Source organism: Oreochromis aureus, linkage group 8, assembly GCF_013358895.1.
Source record: "Oreochromis aureus strain Israel breed Guangdong linkage group 8, ZZ_aureus, whole genome shotgun sequence".
Lineage (NCBI taxonomy): Eukaryota > Metazoa > Chordata > Actinopteri > Cichliformes > Cichlidae > Oreochromis > Oreochromis aureus.
Genome location: NC_052949.1, coordinates 6,717,314 through 6,739,761, shown reverse-complemented (window position 1 = coordinate 6,739,761; position 22,448 = coordinate 6,717,314). Strand labels below are relative to the sequence as shown.

Genomic DNA, 22,448 nt, shown 5'->3' with positions numbered 1-22,448 from the left:
AAAAACACTTTCCAACCTAACTCAGTGCCCGCCCTACCTACAGTAGGTCACCAATACTTTTCTCCTGCTCTGTCATTGACTGTACACAAGGTGGACCCAAAGTATCATCGCAGAGTGATACTCTATGGGCCCACACTTCACACAGTAGTATGACACACAAATATTATGGCACTTTGGGCACTCTGGAGTCTCTGTAAGCTAACAGTCTAACCTGAACCACTGCAAGGCTTTGAAAAGTGTGAAAATTCCAGTAAAGCCAATAAATACTCTATTTTATTTTTTAACAGTACTGCTGTTCCTGGGGTGGGGATCGGACTAATACATGCGAAGCTATTTCTAGAGCTAGTTAACTAGCAAGCTGTTTGAAATCATTAATTTAACCAGGTTGTTCCACTGAGCTCTTTTTTCAAAAGAGACCCAGGTAGATTAAAAAACATATAATACATGTATAATGCATGTCAACAAATTCCAAAAAGCATGTGCAAGAGTTTTTGCAGACACACAAATGACCATTTCAAATGTTTTGGTGGCATCAGAGAATGTAGCTTCATGTTTTGAACATGTTTAATGTGAGATTTCCAGCAAATTATGTCATCTGTTATCACACCCAGGAATTGAATTTTATTCACTCTATGTTCACAACCTCTTAAGACTAAAGGAACGTGGAAAAACTCACTTGTATATTTGAAATTACACTTGTTCTTCTTGTGTAGATGTTTTCAGAATGCATTTGCACTTGCTCACACTTGAAGAAAGAGTAACACTGGGAGATGTTTTACTGTATTTATTTTTAAATGCACGTTATTATGCATCAGTGTTTGCTGGTCATGAAACCCCGAATGCACGCAATTCACTGATGCACCAGCAGGGGGCGCGGAGCAGCAGCCCTCCAGGTGGCCGTGACGTCACCCGGGCTTAAGGTGCTGTGCGCTCGAGTCTCCCCGGAGCTTCTCAGTGCTGCTGGAGGAGAACACGAAGATCGCTTGTTGTGAACTATGGCCGTGTTTATCGCTTGTGGATGATGATTTCACCGAACATCTAAAAAGGTAGGAAGGTTTTTAAATATGCAGAGGAGAGGTCAGGCTCTGTTTTCAATGCTGGGATTCGTGCAGGCTCTGTAAACTGCATGCATGTTTTATTTTCCTATCCTATCCAATCCCGTCCGTTTTAACTATATATATATATCAGGATTCCTACAAGCTCAATAGGTAGACGATGTTGAAGTTCTTAAATTTATTTGCGGTATAGCGATCAGGATAAACACGTCATGTGAAGTAGATGGTGAGATTTCATGCAGGAGAGGGAGAAAACTGGAGAAAAAGGTGGATTATTCCTCATATATAGACACACACACACATACACTGTATATATACACAGTCATACAATGAGGTTATAAAAACATCTGTCAATAAACATGACAGGGCATTGCCTGTGCAAGCAATAACAGCTGGATGAAAGTCTTTGCACACTGTATTAATATTTGGGGGGGGGGGGGCTCAAAGTGAAAAAAAAACAAAAAACAAAAAAACAAGATAAAACCTCCCCTTGTAAACATGTAATGGTTTTATTTAGTCCAAACAGCAGCTGTTTGATGGGTATCAGGATGTCAACAACAACCGGATTAGTGCAGCTGAAGCAGTCCTTATAGGCAGTCAGCAGAGAGACCCCCTGAATACATGTTATCCATCGGCTGCATTCAAATCAATCTGGCCCAGGAAAAGCCCTTCAGGTTTAACAATCTTAAGAGGATTAACCCTTAGCAAATAAGAAACTACATTACCTCAGACACCAGTTAACTAATGTTTAGCTCTGTGATGTGGCACATTTATAGTTTTAAATGTAAAGAGTCCAATTTGGAATATGACTGTTGTAAAGTAAGCATCTCAGTAGTAGCGAGACATTTTAAGTGCAGCTTGGTTTGCAAACATTGCTTAAACACCCATTGTCTTTTCATGAAATGTTAACCCAGCCTGTGTGTGTGTTTTGATAAGGCCTCCAGCACCATCTGATCTTGGACAGGGACCAAATGCCAATCCACTGAGAAAGGATTAAAACAGGAATCTTTCACCTCACCTAAGTAGGTGTGAATTGCTGGCTGGAGTCATGGGGAACCAGCTGACTGATATCGCTCCCAGCACACCGTTCCTGCCAAGCTTCCAGTGCCTACACGTGGTCGTCATTGGCCTCGATTCGGCCGGAAAAACCTCTCTGCTCTACAGGCTCAAACTCAAGGAGTTTGTCAAAACAATCCCAACCAAGGGCTTCAACACAGAGAAGATCAAAGTGGCAGTCGGGGCATCTCGTGGAATAAACTTCCAGATTTGGGATGTGGGTGGGCAGGACAAGCTGCGTCCGCTCTGGAAGTCCTACACTCGCAGGACAGACGGGATGGTGTTTGTGGTGGACTCCACTGAGCTGGAGCGAATGGAGGAGGCCAAAGTGGAGCTCCATAAGATCACCCGGACGTCAGAGAATCAGGGAGTCCCGGTGCTAATTCTCGCCAACAAACAGGACCTGGACTCGGCCTCGTCTGTGAGCGAGGTGGAGAAGCTGCTCTCTGTTCATGAACTGAGCATGTACACGCTGTATCACGTGCAGAGCTGCAGCGCTGTGGACGGTCAGGGGCTGCAGCTGGGCTTGGAGAAACTCTATGAGATGATCCTGAAGAGGAAGAAGATGGTGAAGCACAACAGGAACAGGAAGAGATGAACTACCGGTTCACATTGTGGACTTTACACATCAGAGATTTATACACTGCTCAGATGCTTCCAGGCTTAATGGTCCTCTTTAATGGGAAAGCAATTTGTGCCAACAAAACAACAATTACACACGGCCTGAGGGTCCGGAGAAATGGATTTGCTCATAATAACTGAAACAGTATTGACATTTTTTTTGTTCTGCAGCTGTCCTTTGAGAGCTTATAGACTTAAGGAAACCTTGATAGCAGTTAGTCCTCACTAAGTGCTTTTCTACACTAGTTTTAAAGAAGATTTCTGAGAAGACACTTGCCTGTTCACTTTAGGACTCATAGAGGGCCACATTCCCATTTGATGAAGAAGATTTATTTAAAATAACGTTCTTATATTCCTCAAAAGGCTTGCACAGATTCTGTACCACTAAATTGCTGTTTTTCTTCCACAATGTACTGATCTTTTTTCAAAATATTTATTCAGTGTATATGTATTTGTACTGGACAGAGGCTCCTTTTTCTTTTTTGTAATTGTAGTTTCATTCCTAACAGATCCTAAGTGCATTCCCTTCATAGACACATATATATACAAATTTAGCTACCACTGTATAATTATAGTGTTTTTACAAATTGTAATTTTTTTGTAAACTGAAGACTTAATAAACCTAGCACTGTACAGAACATACATTGCTATCTTTGTATTTTGAAGGTAGCTGATAGGAATGAGTTATACTTTTTGGATTACATGGCACGCATAATCTCTCAGCTCTAAATTCGCCTCAATATTGAGATTTTCTGGCCACTTCTACAGTGATGTCCAAATGGATTCAATGATCAAATCAAAATATTGCAGGTAACCTCGAAAAACACTCGGTGAAAACATGTTTTATTGTAATGAGTCGCTGTTAATTAGATAAACTAATATTACCCATGGACAGCAATACAGACAGCAGATTTGGCATAGTTATCCATCATTAATCACTATTTGGTGTGAATGGACAGACAAGCATGCTTTGTTAACTTATAATTAAACTGCAGCCATGACTGACTGTTGATGCATTTGTATGTATGAAAAATAAGTCCTGCTGATGTTTGCGCAACTTGGGAAACACTTGAGAAGTGTTTGGGAAAGAGGCTGGGAAGCCTTGATAAAGTTGTGGCCCCGGGGCCTGTGGTATCTTAATATGCCTCTGCTACCTGCTGAGCACCAAACAGCATTAAGCACCTAAAGAAACATATTTCCCCCAGGACCTGGCAGACGGAGCTGAAAGACAGTGAATATTAGATTTCCTTTGTTGACGCACACAAAAGAGAAAATACATCAACCAATGCATATTGATGCCAGAATAATTAATTTGCCAAAAATCTACATTAGTTCCCCGAAATCTAGTATCAAACAGTCTTTAGTTAGTATTGCTTTACATCAAATATTTGCTACCTTAACAGATGATACCGTTTTAGCGCTCTTACCAAAATAGGGGGGGAGGATCGCCGCCTCTTCCCCCTCCCCCACACAAGACCAAACAATCCGTTTAGTTTGATTTCCACCTACTGCTGACAGTGTAATTGCATCAATTAGTGGTGTGACGGCTCAGAGGTGAGCTGGTTGAGTTGTGCTGTTGATTTTGTGGTCATGTGGGGCTGAATCACCTGAGGCCATCTGTACAGCAGATGCTCTGTTGCACTCTTGCTGGAAGTCAAAACAGAATGAAGTGGACTGTAGCCATCTCGTCTTACTACTTGTTTTAATGTTAGTCTCACATTTATGTGTTTCGTGACCCTGGGATGAAATAAAATAAATAATACCACCGGTAAAAATACATTTCAAAGAATGGCAAAAGATATCTTGAATAGAGTCAAAGGACACGTGAGCCTCTTGTCTCTTGCTGTCAAAAATATGAGAAACCTGTTTTCATAAATCCAGGAGATAAATAAGAAAGACACAGAGAGCTTTTCTTTTATTTAAATTTCACTATACTGGCATTTTAAGAGTTTTTACACTCTGTTTCTGATGTGTCATCTAACTGTTCATCGTTACTGTAGCAAATATCAAAACTATTTTCCATTGTACTTAAATACTAGCTTTGATCACACACTGTATATAAAAGATAGGTGTCACCATTATGATGTCACCCGCTGCTTTCTAGACTCCGTATGCTGAAACCTCAGAATCACCAGTTTGGCCACTGTCACCGATCCCAAAAATACCAAATTTATATGAGAGGGTGGAGTGCTAAGTTTCCAGCTAATGTGGATGGTTTTTATCACACAGCATTCCCAATAAGGCACCAACAGCAAAAATGCAGTGAAGAAGTTCAGTTTAATATCTCAAAGTAGTGGAAGGAAGGCCTAACGGACTCTGATTGGCTCCATCTGCCTGTGTCAGGACACCTGCCAATTAAAGCAGTCGTGCCAATAACTCTAGTGTTCAGGTGGATGAGTTATAAAAAGCTATCAGTTCTTATCCAAAAACATACCTTATACAAGCTGTAAACATATTTTATAATGCTCTATAGTAGGCCTCTTTAGCTAGTGAGTCTACAGGGTTTGACTCACGTTTGCAGCCAGTAGTGGAAAAAAGTTTTTGGCACTTCAGAGTCGGCTTCATTTTCCCACTTGGTGTTAATCCTCTCTTAAGTTGCCATTCAGCTACGCGTGGGTGTGCTCCTGGCCTGTATTTGTCTTGCCTGACATGATGAGATAATGACTTGTTACCTATTCGCGTGCCACCCGCTGAGTGTTCTTAAATGCTCAATGTCAAGCTGCACTTGCGTGCACTTAAGCACGTGCATGTCCATTATGACAAGAAACCCACCCACACGAGCACCCATGCGCATCTTGACTTGTGTGACCTCGCCGTCCCTATTATTCAAAACGGTGAGCTCATTAAAAGTTTCAAGGATGTGTTGCAGCATCATCCTGACACAGCAGCTGGTCCCTGAATAAATTTGCATCATAATGTGGTGTTTTCAACAGCTGAGACACATTCTGGGCATTTGGAGACATCAGTCAGCCAATGAAAAACAAAAAGTATGTGGCTGAGCTTATCTCCTCAGATAAGCCATACAATGAGGTGATGAGAAACTGTTGTTGAAGCTAGGTTAAGGAGACAGGTGACAATCAGTAGGCAGCAGTATGGCTTCATGCCATAAAAGAGCAGATGGAGAAATATAGAGAAGGTCATACGGAGTTGCTGTGTCTTTGCGGATCTAGAGAAAGCATATGTGGACCTGTGGTACTGCACGAGAAAATCAGGAATGGCAGAGCAGTATGTGAGGGTCATGCAGGACTGCAAGACAGTGGAAAGGTGTGCAGTGGGAGTGACAGATGGGTTCAAGGTCGGGGTAAGATTACATCAGGGATGGGCTCTGAGCCCCTTCTTGTTTGCAGTGGTGTTGGACAGGTTGACAGATTAGGTCAGGCAGGAGTCTCCGTGGACTATGATGTTTTCAGATGACATCTGTAGTGAGAGTAGGGAGCAGGTGGAAGAGAGCCTGGAGAGGTGGAGGTATACATGGGAGAGAAGAGAAATGAAAGTGAGTAGAAACAAGACAGAATACATAATGTGTGTGAATGAAAGGGAGACGAGCGTAATAGTGATTTATGTGAGTAGAGCTGGCGAAGGGAGATGAGCTTAAATACCGGACAGTGCACAAAAGAAGTGAAGAAGGGAGCCCAGTCAGGGTGAAGTGGGCGGAGATGAGTGTCAGTGGTGATTTGTGACAAAAGGATAGCAGCAAGAGTGAAATAGAAGGTTTACAAGATTGCAATGAAACCTGCTGTGATGTGTGGTTTGGAGATGGTTTGGAAATGTAGTGAAGGAGGACATGCAGAGGACTGGTGTGACAGAGGACGCTAGGGGTAATGTGAGGTGAAGGATGACAGTCCACTGTGGCGATTGCTAAAGGGACCATCTGAACGAAGAAGAGGCAAAACAGAAGACAACTATGACGCCAGTAAGGCACGATGCTGTCGTGCCCACAGTCTCCTGCACACCTGACTGACTTCCATCCACCGGTGGAAAAACCCAAGGGAGCTGCATGTGCATTGTCTTTGTTGCACAGTGGTTTTCTCTTGCATGTTTCTGTCACATGCTGTGCAGACTCCTTGTTACTCTCTGCCTTGCCTCTTCCTTTCTAGGGCATCCTGGTGGCTGACAAGAAACACACAAGAGAGGGAAGCCTGGGGATTATGTGTCAGGGTTTAATCTCACATAGGCAGGTGTATCCCTGGAACGGTGTGACATAAATCAGAGACAGGCACACCACTGGGCTTTGAAAACAATAAGCAAAGCCACAAATAACAAATTCTAAATGTTCTCCTTAAAATTCACAATGCAATGACTGTAAGGAGGCACAGTCTTAAAAATATAAGCCAGAATATATTGGGTCTATGAGTGAGGACTGGCATAGCAGTGCTGAGAACAGATAGATGACTATGCTAACATACTTGATGAATATCCTCAGTTATTACAACTGTGGATTGATGTAGTGGTCTACAGAAGTCTGAATGAATTTCTGCTAAATTAAAATGAAATGATATCAAATAAAGCTGTTGCTGGGTCTCAGATTGTTTAGACAATGTTGTAAAACTTGTGACACTGCAGGCATGTGGACATACAGGCTTTTTAAATCTTATTGAGGGGAAAGTCTCCAAAACTTTAAAGCAGATTTAGCTGAATTTGTCTTATGGTCATGTCCCACTAACTAGTAAAACTAAAATTAGAGGCTTGATAATAATCATGTGGATTCAATCCATGGGAGCTGCTAAGAGCATACTGGGATCAGTGAATATGTGACCATTTTGAAACCCAAACCAACATGATCTCAGTGTCCTTTTTTAGTTATTTATATATAGTATTATTATCTTTATGTGCCCGTTGTTTTTGTGTTTCCCCCTCCTTTCTTCAGCTCTTTTGAAGAGTTCATTGTTTTAGGAGTTTTGCATCTTCAGTCTTTTTTCAATCCTTTGCTTCTCTGACCTCATTAATCTCACTTGTGTCCAATCAGTCCTTTTAGTCTTCTCTTACTTGTCAGTTATCAGTTCATTCTGACTTCAGTTTGACCTTGTGCTTTGTTAGATACTGGTTTTTCTAGCTATTTTTTTTTACATAAGCTCTTAACAGGTTTTAATAAAACTCGACTTCTCTTAGTTAACCTGTCTGTGGCGTCTGCATTTAGCTCATCTTTCCTGTCGATCAACAAGCTGAGGAACAGAGGGGTGCATTATTAAGGCCTGCTAACTCAGTCAGGGGGAGGTGTCTTTCAGTATTGGCCCCCTCAGTGGCCCCCCCAGGCAAGACTGTCCTGTGTTGATAATAATTTTAATAAATGTGAACAGAAGAGAGAGGAAAACATCCTGCAATGAGTTGAAACATTAACTAAGTCACTTTGTGTGTCCCTCATGATTACCCATTGTCACCTCCCATCTGCTGTGTCCCTGCACCCGTAGGCGCCCTCACACACACATAAACAGAAGCTTGGTGGCACACTGTGTGGCACCCCGATATTTTTAGTGTCCCTCATATGGCCACTCACATGACAATATTGTGAAAGCACCAGATTTTCACAGTTTCCTTTATTTACGTACACTTTAAGTAGATTATCTGCTGAAGACATTTTTTTTAACATATGCAACTTTTTAAGCTTTACCTTACTAACACCACTAACACCTGCTCTAAAGTTGCAGCAGCACAAACTGCATGGCATACTCACTGGAATTTGCATGCATGCAGTTGGTGATGCAGAAAAACTCTTTTGCCCTCCTGGAATTACAGTCACTAAAACACAGAGTAGAAAATCAGATGTATTTGGAAGCCATTTATTACCAAAAACATCTGAAGTAGGAAGGTCCTTTATTAGGCTCATAAAAAGACATACTGAGTAACATTTAACGTTTAAATGTATGCAGTTTAAAGTTTCAGAGCTCTAATGTGCAGCTGTCATGTTAGGAATAGAAAACAGCACTGAGATTACACTTAGTGGGAAATATATGAATTTGAATTGATATATTTATTTTCCTGCTCAGTGCACTTGTGATGATTGAATCACGAGATTAGCAATTTTCTGCAATCTTACCCATTTGTGCAGCCACAGTGTTGCATTTTAATGTTATATTTTTGTTCTTTATCAGTCTTTATCAGTAGGCGGTGCTCAGTTGATCTATTTTGTAGAAAGAAGAATCAAATAATGCGTCAAATGTTTCCTTTTCATGCGAACACACTCAGAGGTTGAAGAAGAAAGCCTGAGTTAACAAAGTGATAGCTGTTGTCTCTTTTAGGTTTTGTCAAGCAAGCTAATGCGAAGAAAGTCTAGTTATTTGTTGGGCATGAGTTAGCACAGTGATCGACAGAGCACAAAGAACACGACACCAAAAGCTCTGACTTCAAGCTGAGCATGCTAACCCATAAATCCTGTTTCATAGTACACCCTTTAGGTGGAGACTATTTGCTTCATGTCTTACGTCAATATACGTAGCATCTAAATATTAGTCTATTTGCGCAATGAAATGTTGTAAATTAATCAGCGCGCTCCACTTTCCCTTTAACCTAAGTGAGGACCAAAGCATTGCACTGACTGCTGAACCAACCAACTCACAGCTTGCATGACTAAATACAGAAACATGTCCATGAGTAAACTGGCGGATGTACGTAAACAGCCAACAGCATCAGTCATAAAACTTGCAGAAAAAAAAAAAATCATCCCCATAAATAACAACAGACACGTAATGCTCTGCTACAGTCTCTTTATAGCCCCTTTGATGAAAAGCAGCAGGGTGCTGGGCACAAATCCAACGCTCTTAACATGTCCAACCAGGCCCTATAGACGTAATTTTCTCTCACCATGGCAACCCAAAGTCAGCAGTCACTAAAGAGTGACCTGAGAGGGCAGCGGCGGGGGTCAAATTGCTTTTTGTGGCTGGATGTCCAATCCAGCTGGGGTTACCGAGGGGGCAGAGAGATTAGAAAAAGAAGCTCGGATCAATAGAGGAATCCTGAGATCATCGCCTCGTACTGTCTGTTTCTCTGTTGCTTTCTTCTCTGGTCCTTTTTTCTAACTTTTCTCTCTTTCTATATCTGAATTTACTCAGCATCAGTTTTATAGTTCTCAATAATCTCAGTGTTGCTTCCTCTTTCACGCTCCTCTGCTCTGTATTTGCCAGTATTGATATCAATCACTATTGAAAATATCTCAAATTTCACTGCAACAGAGGCCTTTCCAGGAGATCGACCTTGATGACATTGCTGGGGCTGCAGGGGGAGGCTGGTGCAGGGTAGAGCCGGTTGTTTGTACGGGACACTGTGCAGAGTGAAGGTCTTTTGAGGGTTCAAAAGAGACAGTGTTTGTGGGAGGGCTGGATTAGCTGCTTCAGCTTTTATTCCTGAAAGGTCGTAAAGCTGCCATTGGCCTCCTTTAGAGTCAAGCCTGTAGGCTGAATGGACGCGATGGGATTGCAAAGGAAAGTAAAGCCTGAAATCTTCTGCGCTTGGGGCTATAAATGAAGAAATAATTAACATCAAGGCTATATTTCTTGGTAGTGAATAAGACAATGTGACCACGGGAGGGGGTTCTGTGTTTGTGCCGTATCGCTTTTATCTCCGAGCTGAGCCTCTACGAAAACATGTGGTTCAAATCATCGCTGTTATTCCTCCATTGCTATCAGCTAAAAGGACAGAAATCAATTTATTGTGAATAAGCAGTATCACATCAGGGGTCAGGGAGCATTTATTCAAGCTTATATGTGCTCTTGTTTCCCAGCAGGCTCAGAGCGAAGGATGATTTATTGCTCAAGGGAGCCGTGAGGAAATAATGGGCCACGTATTTACTGCGAGTTAAACTTCATGGCCAAACTTTTCTATAACTTGTTCAGCTGCAGGACTGATATAAGAATGACTTCATGGATGATTTCATGCCTCCACACAGAGTCTCAGAGGGTCAATTGCTTTTCAAGAAGAGGCTCTCCAGGCTCATGAAGTGTTTCATTAAAAGAAGATGTGGCAAATCACACTGCAGTTGTGTTTTTGATTGTTTTTACACATACTCGATTACAGCTCAGTAATGCAGCTTTTAAGTTATATTTTCTTTTGTCTTAATGTGGCTGCAGTTAATCCCGTCTAGATTCCTCACTCTGCCGCCCTGGGTCTACCCCTGATCCCACACTAGGATTATCCAAAGACCCATCTGGCACATGGCGGCTAGCGGGGTGTACATGAACAGTACCCAGCAGCCACCAAACACAAAGTTAGCTAATCCTGACTGTTCCTGCTTTTTAAGAGCAGACAGACCTCTGAGCTGTAACCCAGACTCTTGTGGAACAAACACGCTGCGATGATCAAAGCTGGCTGTTTGTGTCGCGCTGGCAGTGGGTGGGAATGTGCTGACATGAGATTTCTGTGGCTTGATTTAGGGTGATAGAATGATCTAATATGAGAGAAGAGGGATATAAAATTGTCACTATTAAATATGTACTCAGAGATCCAAGTGGTGACTCAGTGCAGCTGACTGATGAGCAGTGAGAGCTGTGAAAAACTGCTGTAAAAATACAAGAAATTTGCAAGTAACGTACCAGTTTTTTGTAAATACAGTTGCTTGTGCCATGTGGATGCTTTTGGGGAAAAATAGTACAAAGAAGCTGGTGTACAGTGGATCTAACCACTGACTGATATTTTACAAGTAATGACTGGGTGATCAGAATGCAATTCCAGCTTTTATAACTTTGTTCTACGAATAATCATACTAACTCGAATAGATCAAAACTATTCACATGAAAAAAAGTGAGTTTTGAACATCCTCTATATGGTTACCACCTCTGATTCTCGATTTTAAATTCTCTTTTACCCGAGTGTCCTGGATACAGAAAGGCAGCATTAACCTAACTGTCCCTTAATAATAACAATAATAATAATAATATTAATAATAATAATAATAAGAGCTATTACTGATCCCATAGTTTGGCTGTATCATAAAAAAGGTATTAAAAAGCTCAACACCAGACAGAAAATAAACACATTTAGACCTGCTGGTAAATATAGCACAGCTGATATTTCCATCAAAGCTAAAAGAAGGTAAATACAGCACTCCGGTCAATGGAAACACGACTCCACATGAATCATTGTGTTGGATTATGGCTGCTAGATGTGCAAACAAACAGCATTTACTGCAGCTGATCTGTGCTGCTGCTGCTGCTATGAGGTTAACTGCCCTTTGTGGATTTAGCCAACCTCAGTCTACAATATATAAGCAGATGTTACTATTTTCCAGCTTCTAGCCAGAATAAAACTAGTATAAAGATTGTTTCTTACTACAGTGTTAGCTACTCAGTTTGGTGACCTCTAACATTTAAATATAGACAGTTTTACCACTTGGTGGGCTAAATCCTAAATTAACAATTAATCTTTTGTCTGTTTTTTAAAGTTCTTTATAGATTTTTATTGCAATTTTATCATCAGCACCATTGATGATTGGAGTAGGGGCCACTCAGGGATCATAGTAAACTAAATACATATTTTAGGCAGAAGAAGAGTTACATGACCACACAGAGGCTGAAGCAGACAGCTTAGAAAGCCGATAACTGCTGTTGTGATACCTTTGTGGTTGGGGGCTTTATATTTCATATTTCAACAGCTGATTCAAAGAAAGCCTGGCTTTGTTAAACCTTCAACTTCCTGTTTTACTTTGGCCATTGCTTTCTCAGTGTGTTCCCTGTACTTCCTGTTGTTTTTCAGTTGATTCCTTGATTGTTTCTGCCTGTGTTGTATCTTTCTTCATTTGTGATTGCGTGTCCCACGCTAATTGTCTTCAACTGTGTCTCCTTGTTCAGTACTCTGTGTGTATATACAGTTCTTGTCAGAGAACCCAATACGTGTAATGTTTGAATGTCTTAATGTTTAGCTCTTTCTGAGCATTTGTTACCTTTTAAAATCTCCTCTCCTGTCCTTTGTTTCGTTGTCTCTGAGAGCAATGTTATCACATATTTATCAAACAGGTAAATATATGACTCGGTACCTTTAGCTAGCAGACAGACTTGCTGTTTTAAAAATAAAACATTATATTGCCACAGTGTAAACTCTTTTATATTTTTTATCTGAAAAATAACAACCAAGGGAAGAAATTTACCTCATCTAACTCATATTAAAGGGAGCTTGTACTTTGTAAAACCACAGCTGTGTCAGAAAGGATGACTCACTCCACTACAAACACAAACTGTATCTTTGAGGTCGTGCTATCTCTCCCCATGTGGGCTTTGTTGACTGTGTGTCCTCTCTGGGAGATCAAAATCAGAGCTCCATCAAGTGTGGGGACCCCGATGCCACGTTGGCTCTCTCGGTGATGCAGGAGCAGCTTGGGCTTTTGTTCAGAGCACGTGGGAGTGAAGCTACACGTGAACTGTGGGACTCATGGCAAAGCAAAAATGAACCTACTGGGTTGATAAGGCTTTTTTTCTTCCCCTCTCTCTCTGCTTGTGATGAGAAACCATGATTATAATCCAAGGACTGGTAGGTTATGTATGTCTGTTTCTAACCTCTCTGTGCTTCCTGTTCCTTTTTCAAGTAAAATATTTAATAATATTTAAAATTTTATAAATGTCTGCCTCCAAACAAAATCTATCTGCATTTCTGATGGAGAAAATATAATCTCCCATCAGGAGATTGCACTGCTCAGTCTAAACTCAGGGTCCACTTATGTACTTGTTCTGCAGGGTTCAGCTATTCTGTGGGTTCCACTATTACAGACTCAGTTTGCTTTATTTCCTTGTTTGTAATATTTAGTTTTGGGACTTTGATGCCCCGAATCTCTGACCTCCTCGTTAACACGAGTTTGGCATTTGTGGTTTCAAATAAAAAGCCTTAATACTTAACCATTTGATTGATTGCCACAAAAACTGGCTCAGAAATTCATGTCCTTAATTGTAATAACTCTTAATTTTTCCTTTAATGCCAAAACGTCATCAACAGGTCAATTTTTTTTTTCTAGAACTTATTTTAGGATGAAATTTCTGCTTCCTTGTCTCCTCCATCATCCTGCTCTTGACCTGCAAATCCATGAAGGATGTTTCAAATCCTAAAATACACTTGGATGAGAGAGGAGGCTTGCTATAGCGGCTACACTTCAGGATACAGCAATTTCTGGCACATGTAAATGTTGTCTTTGCTGCCTGTACACAGCCATTAACTGGTGGGAATGAAAGGGCTGAATCTCTTTTGGGGTTTTTTTAATGCAGCATGTGTCCTTTACTGTGGTGTTTTTACCTTCACCATATAAAAGAGGTGTGGCACACAGCTGGAATATACAAACTATGGTGGGAAGAGGACTCTTCATAAACTGTAAGTTTTATAGTTTGGTCAGGATTTCTGCCCTTCATGTTTGTTACTCAAGCCTCTGTCCTTGCAGCATTTCTCTTCCTCGCATCTCTGGAGAAAAACAACAAAGATGTACAGAGGGGAAATGAAAGAGAGACAGGAGGATAGTCATCTTTCCTTTTGTCCTTGTTGTCATCATCTCCTCTCCTTGTCCTTATCCCCACCACCTACCTGCTTCCTAATCAGTTTTTGCAATTACAGGACTATCTTCAAATCAAATTAAGTGTAAATATACTATGTGTTTAGACTGTGTAAACTTGTAAGAATCTACTAATGCTCTGACACATTCTAGTTATGTGTACAGTCGGCTAAAAAATGTATTGTGATGAGAAGAACCCAGGAATCTTGACCAAAGTTGTGAGGGTGAATCCATGCGCATCAGATCTGGTATTTGGGGCTTGAGGCACCCATCGTGGCCTTTTGTTCATCCCAACCATGCTGTGGTCTTCCACAAGCTATCACAGCATTCCTTTTGTCGCTTTTTTGTGTGTTATTCTTTCAAAGATTTCCCCATCTGAGGGTCTCAAGTTGGCCAGACTCTCAAGTCATTGCTTCATGGTTGGGTAAAGGCTATGCAGTAGAGGTCAGCAATAAAATCCCAATCTTCCACTAGCCATAACTACATGGGATAAACCAGCTATCAGTGCTGATATGACAACCGGAGATGTGGTCACTGAATCACAACGCATAAAACTGGAATGAAATTTGTTTCTAATGAACAAAAAGCAGCTGGCCATAAAATGATGGGGCACATTTGCTCATCTTTTGGCCAGACCTGCACTTTTTTCCCCCTCAGCTGAAAGGCATGGGGCCCTAGTCTGTATTAGATATGTACAAGAAGAGTGGGAAAATAATGGCATCAAAGACTCTAAAATACAAGATTGATTTAACTCTGTAGCTCATATTTATTGTCATGAAGAGAGCACTGTTAAAAGACAAGAGAGAAAAATCAAGGTAATTGACTTTCTTACTAAAAGTCTGACAGAAAATTGGTACAACTTGCACATTTAATACTGTAAAAAGCAGCTGGCTTAGCACCAAAGACTTGAGGTTGGTATTTTGTTAATTACAATAATAAACATAAAAAGGTAATAACCACATTATACAAAGACCTCTCGAAAGTTTTATGTTACAGATTTTTTGGTTTAAAATTAAAGATTTTACAGACAAAGTCAGAGCTGTTTCTATTTTAGGTTCAATAAAAAGGCAATTTATTCTGGCCCTCCTGACCTCCCTAGTACTTCCCCAGGCTCCGGCTGGTGCACCTGTGTCTCATTATCACTCACCTGCTATATTTATGTGCACCTCACAGATTGTTGACCTAGTCATTGTGGTAAACTTGCTCTGGAGGCCTTATCTGAGCAAGTTTACCTTTTGCCAAGCTTTGGCAAAATTTACAATTTACACCCTACCTGCTGTGTCCACCTTTGTCCTAGGAAACCTACCGACCTTGCCTGTGATTCTTTTTATCCACCTACTGAAACAAGCAACCCTGCATAACAAATATATAACCTGTGCCACTGAAATGAGAAACATGATGAGCTGTTTAGATAATAACTTGCCTGTTTTGGACTTGGGAAAAGTTGAAGTAGAACTCTTACAGAAGAAAAGTGGTTTACTAACTTCTTACAATGCTTCATTGAGAATCCTTGCCTTGTAAAACTTCCAACCTGTTGATCTTCTAGTCGAGCGTCCTGCCTGTGAGTTCTTGTGCCAAGCCATATCACTAATGTGTTAAACATTTTCTAGTTTTTGTACAGTGGCCCTGAGAGTCCAAACGGACTGCAACTTAAGAAAACACCAGCAATAAGAAAAAAACGCTGCAAAAGCACACAAAACACAACGGAAATAGGAAAAACGACAATGAAAATAGGAAAAAAGAAAACAGAAATAGGAAAAAACTGATTTCCAAATGCACAAGGGAAGTGTTTCTGGGGAGACAATAACCTGACAGACCAGTTGCAGGAACCAAAATATGCTAAGAAATGCACTGGGAGACACTTAAAAGAAGTGGAGGATCTATTGGTTTTGTGAGGAAAGAAAAGATGAGAGGTAAGTGTGTTAGCCTAACTATTAGCATAAAAATCCGTCATCAGTATTATATTATACCATGTTTTGGGTTCCTGCAACTGGTCCGTCGGGTTATTGTCTCCCCAGAAACACCTCCCTTGTGTTTTGTGTGCTTTTGCAGCGTTTTTCTTATTGCTGGTGTTTTCTTAAGTTGCAGTCCGTTTGGCCTCTCGGGGCCACTGTATTTTTGCCTTTGGAGACAAGCAAGCCAGCAACATGTACTAAAAATGAGAGAGGCTGTTTTTCATTGAATGGAGAAAAATAGAGTGTTGATGAAATGTAATAACTCATAAAAGATAGCCTGGGCTAGGGACTACTGACAGGTATTTAAGAACAAAGACCTTTAAATGTATATTTAGAAAACATGCACTGTTGTGGGACTCAACTGCTTCTCCTGCCTCCAACACAATATCTAATGCTTCATTTAGAAGATGGCGCTGGCACGGCTGGCAGCCTTAACCCAATTTCCCTCAGGATGAATAAAGTATAATCAATCAATCAATCAATCAATCAAAAAAAAAACTTGTATGGGAACGTGTACTAGCCTGTCTTCCCCTCCACTGTACATTGACCTGTGCAGAAGGAAGCACCAATCTTGCTTTAGTTACTATGGAGGGTAAGTATTCAAATGCTGGGTGGAAGTCCAACATAGAAGCACAACGCACAACGAGCTGGGCATAGTGGAAATATGCACTGTAAGTGGCATTGCATGTAACGGTAACTATACGTTACATTTAAGAAGAAGAAGGGATGAACCAATTTTGCTCATTATGTCCTGGCTAAAACATGACAGATGGCAACCCTATATGTGTCTGAGATACTCCCCATGTCTGCCTGTGCCCTTTCATCAATCCACTCAAAGGTCCTAAACCAAGCACTGCATGGCCTCCCAGCATTAGTCCAGAATAAAATTAATTTCTATCCAATCCCTTGCTGTAACTCGCTCTGCTCAGTTATTTTCTGCCATCTCTCCGTTTTCATGAACTGTGTCTACCCTTTGAAACCCAGTGACTGCACAGGTGTAGCTAATTTTGTTCATCTGGGAGACGTAGGTAGGACTAAAAACATGTAAGGTATAAAACAACAAATCTATTGATTAAAACACACTGAGTAAAAATACTAAATTACTTTTACCTCGTGACAAATGTAGCTAGCTGTGTTCTCAGTTTTGTTTTTTATCATATGATAGGATGCTAATCCTATGCAACATTATCGTTGTTCCTAAGATGTAGACTGTAACTGTAATGTAGTCTACTTTCTCTGCCATGTGATTCATACATATCATGAATAAAAGCTTCTGTTGAGAGACTAAACCTCTGAGCATTTTTGCTAACTGTTTACGGTTTCGCCTGTAAATCATTGCTAAAATACAGCTTCTAGTCTTTAATGTTGCTGTACATATCCTGGGTGTTACAGCTGTTGGTTTAGTAAAATGTCCACTGACCCTCCTGTGTTCACAGGTACCACACACTGATACTTAAATCATTTTAGAAAAGCCTAAAACTGGGAGGGCTGCCAGGAGTCACAGTGGAAGGAGACCATCAGGTCATAAATAGCCTTAATTCCTGTCTAGACAGGAGAGCTAATGGATGTTAACACCCTGCATATGCAGACCCACATGTACTGCCAAATGATCAAATAATTATGTGTGAGAAATACAAGCAGGAAAAGCATACTTCAACTTTACTTAACCTGAGCTTACATAGTAGACTTACACGTATAATTCCATCTTAGTCTGGATAGTGTGTCCACCAACTCTTTCTCTGACAGTAAATAAGCAAAGGACATGATGTGTTGTGCATCCTGAGAACTCATTAGCATCAGACAACGGGCACAATTCTACCTTTCCTTATCTCTTTGAGCCATGCGTTGTTGATTAAAGGAGAGAAATAACCGAGAGGTTGCTCACTTTCCTTCATTATCCCTTTCCCCCAGTTGTTGTTTTTTTCCCTCACATGGTGCAATGTGATTAAATACATAGTGCTGGAACCATTTTTTTCTTACTCAATTGAGCAGCAGCTTTTTTTCTTTATTTTCCAGTGAGACTATGGTGTACTCTTGAAACCATCATGCCATTTTCCCAAGGAGGGGAAGGGGACATAACCATTGTGTTTCCCTTTGTCTGCTGCCTGAGACACCCCCGCTTCCATCACTATAATAGAAGAGGAGAAGGAAATGGAAAGGCATTGTGTGAATGCTTTTTGGAATATGTCCCATGGCACACATTTAAATCACCCTAAATGGAGCATCCAATGATCTGTAACTGTGCGGAGGAGATTGACTTAAACAGCTTCCGCTGGCCCTCTTTCATTAGCAACTTATTAAACCTGAATGGAAACTTTGAGAGCGCAACAGTAAGGAGGGGGGAAAAAAAGCCTCAGGCTCCAGCTGAATGTGGCTAAATACCCTGTCATTCTGTCAAGGGCACACTCCAATTTTAGGGAAATGCAGAGGATTTGGGACTACAGCGTGCCACTTGCCTTTACTTGAATATAGCAGTTATGTTAAGGCAGTAGAAGCCACAATTTGCAACTCCATTCATTATTTACCAGCTGTATTTTAAAGCACACATGCTGGGACTCCACAGCAGGAAATCTGCAGAAAAATACACTTGGTATCTTCATATTTGTGAAGAATGAGCAGAATAAATGTAGTTATTTCACCAAGAGAAGAGAAAAAATTGATCGCTTGTAAAAAAATAAAAAATCTAGTATTCTCTTCCCAGAAGAAGACATAAAGGGCAAAAGCAATACTTTCTCATCGGTGTCAGCTGCAGCGTAAAACCTTACTGCTCAGCGTGCGTCATGGGACAACAGCTCAGAAGGTGAAGCAGGACAACAGAGTATCACATTACCCGATGTGTTGCCCGGTGGTCTGTGCACAGGCTCAAGATGACACACAGTGCATGTGTTACAGACTCTGCAATGCAGAAAGAGAGAGAGGAGAGAAGGATACAATAACAGGTGCACACGGACACCAATAACTTGCTTTCTGCAGTGTACAGTGACTATTATTAGCCAATCCCACACTGACAGCATTAAATGGATTTGAAAAATGCATGAGTAGCTCCGAGGTAGTTTTTTACGATCTGAAAGAGAGGCGTATTTGCTCAGCTCATGACAAGCACGTGTTCTGATGATACTAACACAGAAAGGTATGAATATTTAAGTTCCTTTTATATATAAAAGGAAAAAGGTCAAAAAAGTCATCCTACACATTGTCTTTTTTTAAATTTTATGGAAATACTCCTCCAAGGGCATCCAATACTGCTGTTCTGTCAGTCTGTGTCCTTTGCCAACTGTACTTTGACACAACATTACTGCACACCTACACAATCTATAGTAGAAGGATCATTTGTCAGGCAAGAAACCTGTTTGGAGCTTTGGGCTTTGCTTGATTTGCTGATTTGTTTTTCTTTTCATTTTTACATGCTGATTAGGTTGATGCACTGAAAATTGCTTGGTTAGGTTTAGGAAAAGACCTTGCATGTAGAAAAAGTTATGCTTACATCCTGCATGCTGAATGTGTTAAATGTAAGGTCATGGGGTCTTTTGCATGTATCCATGTGGTTAACTCCTAGAAAAATAGAGCCTGCTACCTGACATGCTCAGAATTAGGTAAGTATTCAATATAAGCCTCATATACATGTATATAATACTTTTCAAGGAAGAGCCTGCTATAAAAAGTTAAGTAAGAATTAAGCCTTTTATATGACATACTTACTTTTTATCTGTGGCCATTCTCAACATAACTTGAAAAATGATCTAAAATGCACTTTTCAAAGTTTTTTCCAGCAAATGATGAGAAAAAGATAAAATAACCTCAGCACCCATGCTTGTTTCAAACATTAGTCGAAATTAGCCGCTCCCCTAATAGGACATGAAATATGAGCACATGTGTCACAGCAGGCTAGTTCATCCCCATTCTGATGTTTAACCTTTCACAGTTACCCCCTTCAAAGTCCACTGTGCCCTCCAGAGAGGGGATAAAAGTGATATGCCAGATGGAAGTGGCCACCCATACACTGTAAATAAAAGATGAACAGGTGCAGTTACATCACACACTAGTCAGTAAAGTCCAGTTGTGAAATCTTGATCGTAAGCGTTTTTTTCATTGCTGTCACTGTTTTGAAATCGGATGTGATGAATGAGGGGACACTAAAGACTGATATGGTAGCAAAGTAGGCCCATCTTAAAGCTTTACCCTGATTTATTGTCCTTTTTCATTCTGATGGGAACCATAATTTAAAAAATGAATATCATGTTTTATTCATTAAGACTCAGACCAGTTCAAAGAAACCAAAGGGTTTGAAGGGTTGTTTTCTCATAGACTTCTATAGAGCCTGCTTTTGGTTTTCACTCCCAAAAGCTTCATTCATCTTTTTAAACACCCCAAAATAGTGAGAAATTGCTTAAAAGAGGGATCCATGAGGTAAAAATGACACATTTGTGTATTTGTATCTATTATAGGGACATGTTACTGTTATTGGACGGTGATGTACAACTTTCAGTTTATGAAATATACATTGAGAAAGCAAATATGCATTATTACAAACCTCAAAGCGTAAGTGACTGGCCTCAAAGTTCAAACATCTCTGATTGGATTAGTTTGTCCCCATCTCCCGAAGCTGATGCTTAATTGCCTGTTCTTCAGCCTTAATATGACAGCAATTAACATTATTAACGCTTGGTGATTGATCAACCTATTTGTGGACACTTTGCATAGAGAAATTAGACTGTTATTTTCCCCCCCACAAGGAGATACTTTTGCAATAAAAATTATTGATCTACAAGATCTGCTTTAAATGCTATGTGCAGCAAATGAAATGTGAAATTTGCAACTATCAGAAGCAATTCAGCACTCATGTGCATAATATGCAATATGCTGTAAGAAACTGATAATTGTTGCAAGCACAAAACTCATTTATTAATAGTTTACAGTCTCTGAGTGAACTTCTGACTGAATTTAATAGATTTCGTACAAGCAGGAACACAACTGCGAATCCTGAGAGGCCTGCGGCTTATAACTTGCCTTCAGGCAGAAATCAGTGCTGCTCTGGGAACAACACTGAGCCTTCCAGTGTGCACTAAAAAACAAACATCAGTTTCATGTTTTCAACCCAGAAGTAGGTTGCTTCCTCTAATCTGCCCAGTAACAGTTAGGCCATGTGCATATGCATGTTAGCGCGTGTGCGTGGGTCTGTTGGTTGTGTGCAAGCATGTATTAGTGTGCATGTTTGCATGTGCAGCCAACAGTGAGTGGGCTGAAGGGAGTGGAGGAGGAGGAGGAGGAGGAAGAGTGGGAAGAGGAGGCCAGTGGTAAAAGCCTCAACAAAAAGCTAAAGATAGCTCAGTGCTTGCAGGCACTCAGTGAAGCTTAGCTTACTCTGTCAAGGTTACTCACACACACACACACACACACGGATGGCAGCAAGGGCCCGTGAGTGCAGGAGAAGCCTTTTCTCAGTAAAACCACCGGTAACTGAGTATGTATGGGATCATTTACACTATTGTCCATAACACAAAAACATCTATAACAGGACACAGATTATATGGTACAAATAGCATGGACATTTTTTTTTCTTACAAAAATGCTGTCAAAGTTCATTAAATTGTTCCCCTATTTATCTTCCTAAAACACTGCAATTGTCATATTTCATGCTGCAAATGCCTGACAATTTAAACTGGACCAATTATGTTCATTTCCAGCTTGATATTTTTACACTACAGTAGCTTTGCATGACTCATTGTTTCAGAATAATCCTTATTTATCTTACTGGGCCTTGCTGCAGGGCCTCAGCTCATAAAGAACAAGCTAAGCCAACTTTCTTCTTGGCTGCCCCTCGCAGACAGAAGCCGGAGCTCTGTGCCTGAGATGAGGATAAGATGTCAAAATACTACTGCTACACAAGGTCACCATTCAGTGCCCCCTCCTTCCCTCTTCTCTTTAATTAGTTTTTAATTGTCTACATACACTATGCAACCTTGTGTCATTGAACATGAAATCACCTTGACTGCATAATATTTTCCCCTCTATATCCTGCAAACAATGGAAGAACAGAACAACAGTGTCTGCAGCTGTCACCGCGCCTGTAGTGATACCAAAACATTTCAAATTCATGTTAAACCTGACACGAGATCCTCTGTAATTAATGTTTGCAGTGTCTGAGATTTTCAGGATGTTCAGCAGCCTGGAAACCAGACAAATCTAAGAAGTCGTGTTTCATTTGTTCTAGTAGACTGCATCTGGCCCGTATTCTATTCAGACACGATTTTACCAATCAAAATCAAGTGTGTAAATCCATCAGCTAGTCGATTGCAACATTTGGTT

The 22,448-nt window shown here is 40.6% G+C and overlaps 1 protein-coding gene across 1 annotated transcript; it reads left to right on the top strand.

Annotated features, from left to right (window-relative positions):
- The first annotated feature begins 892 nt into the window (after nt 1–892).
- On the top strand, nt 893–3,563 carry arl4d (ADP-ribosylation factor-like 4D). Its single transcript, XM_031743383.2, has 2 exons — nt 893–1,046; nt 1,992–3,563. The coding sequence occupies exon 2, from the start codon at nt 2,104–2,106 to the stop codon at nt 2,707–2,709; it is 606 nt and encodes a 201-aa protein (XP_031599243.1). The 5' UTR covers nt 893–1,046; nt 1,992–2,103; the 3' UTR covers nt 2,710–3,563.
- Nucleotides 3,564–22,448: the final 18,885 nt, after the last annotated feature.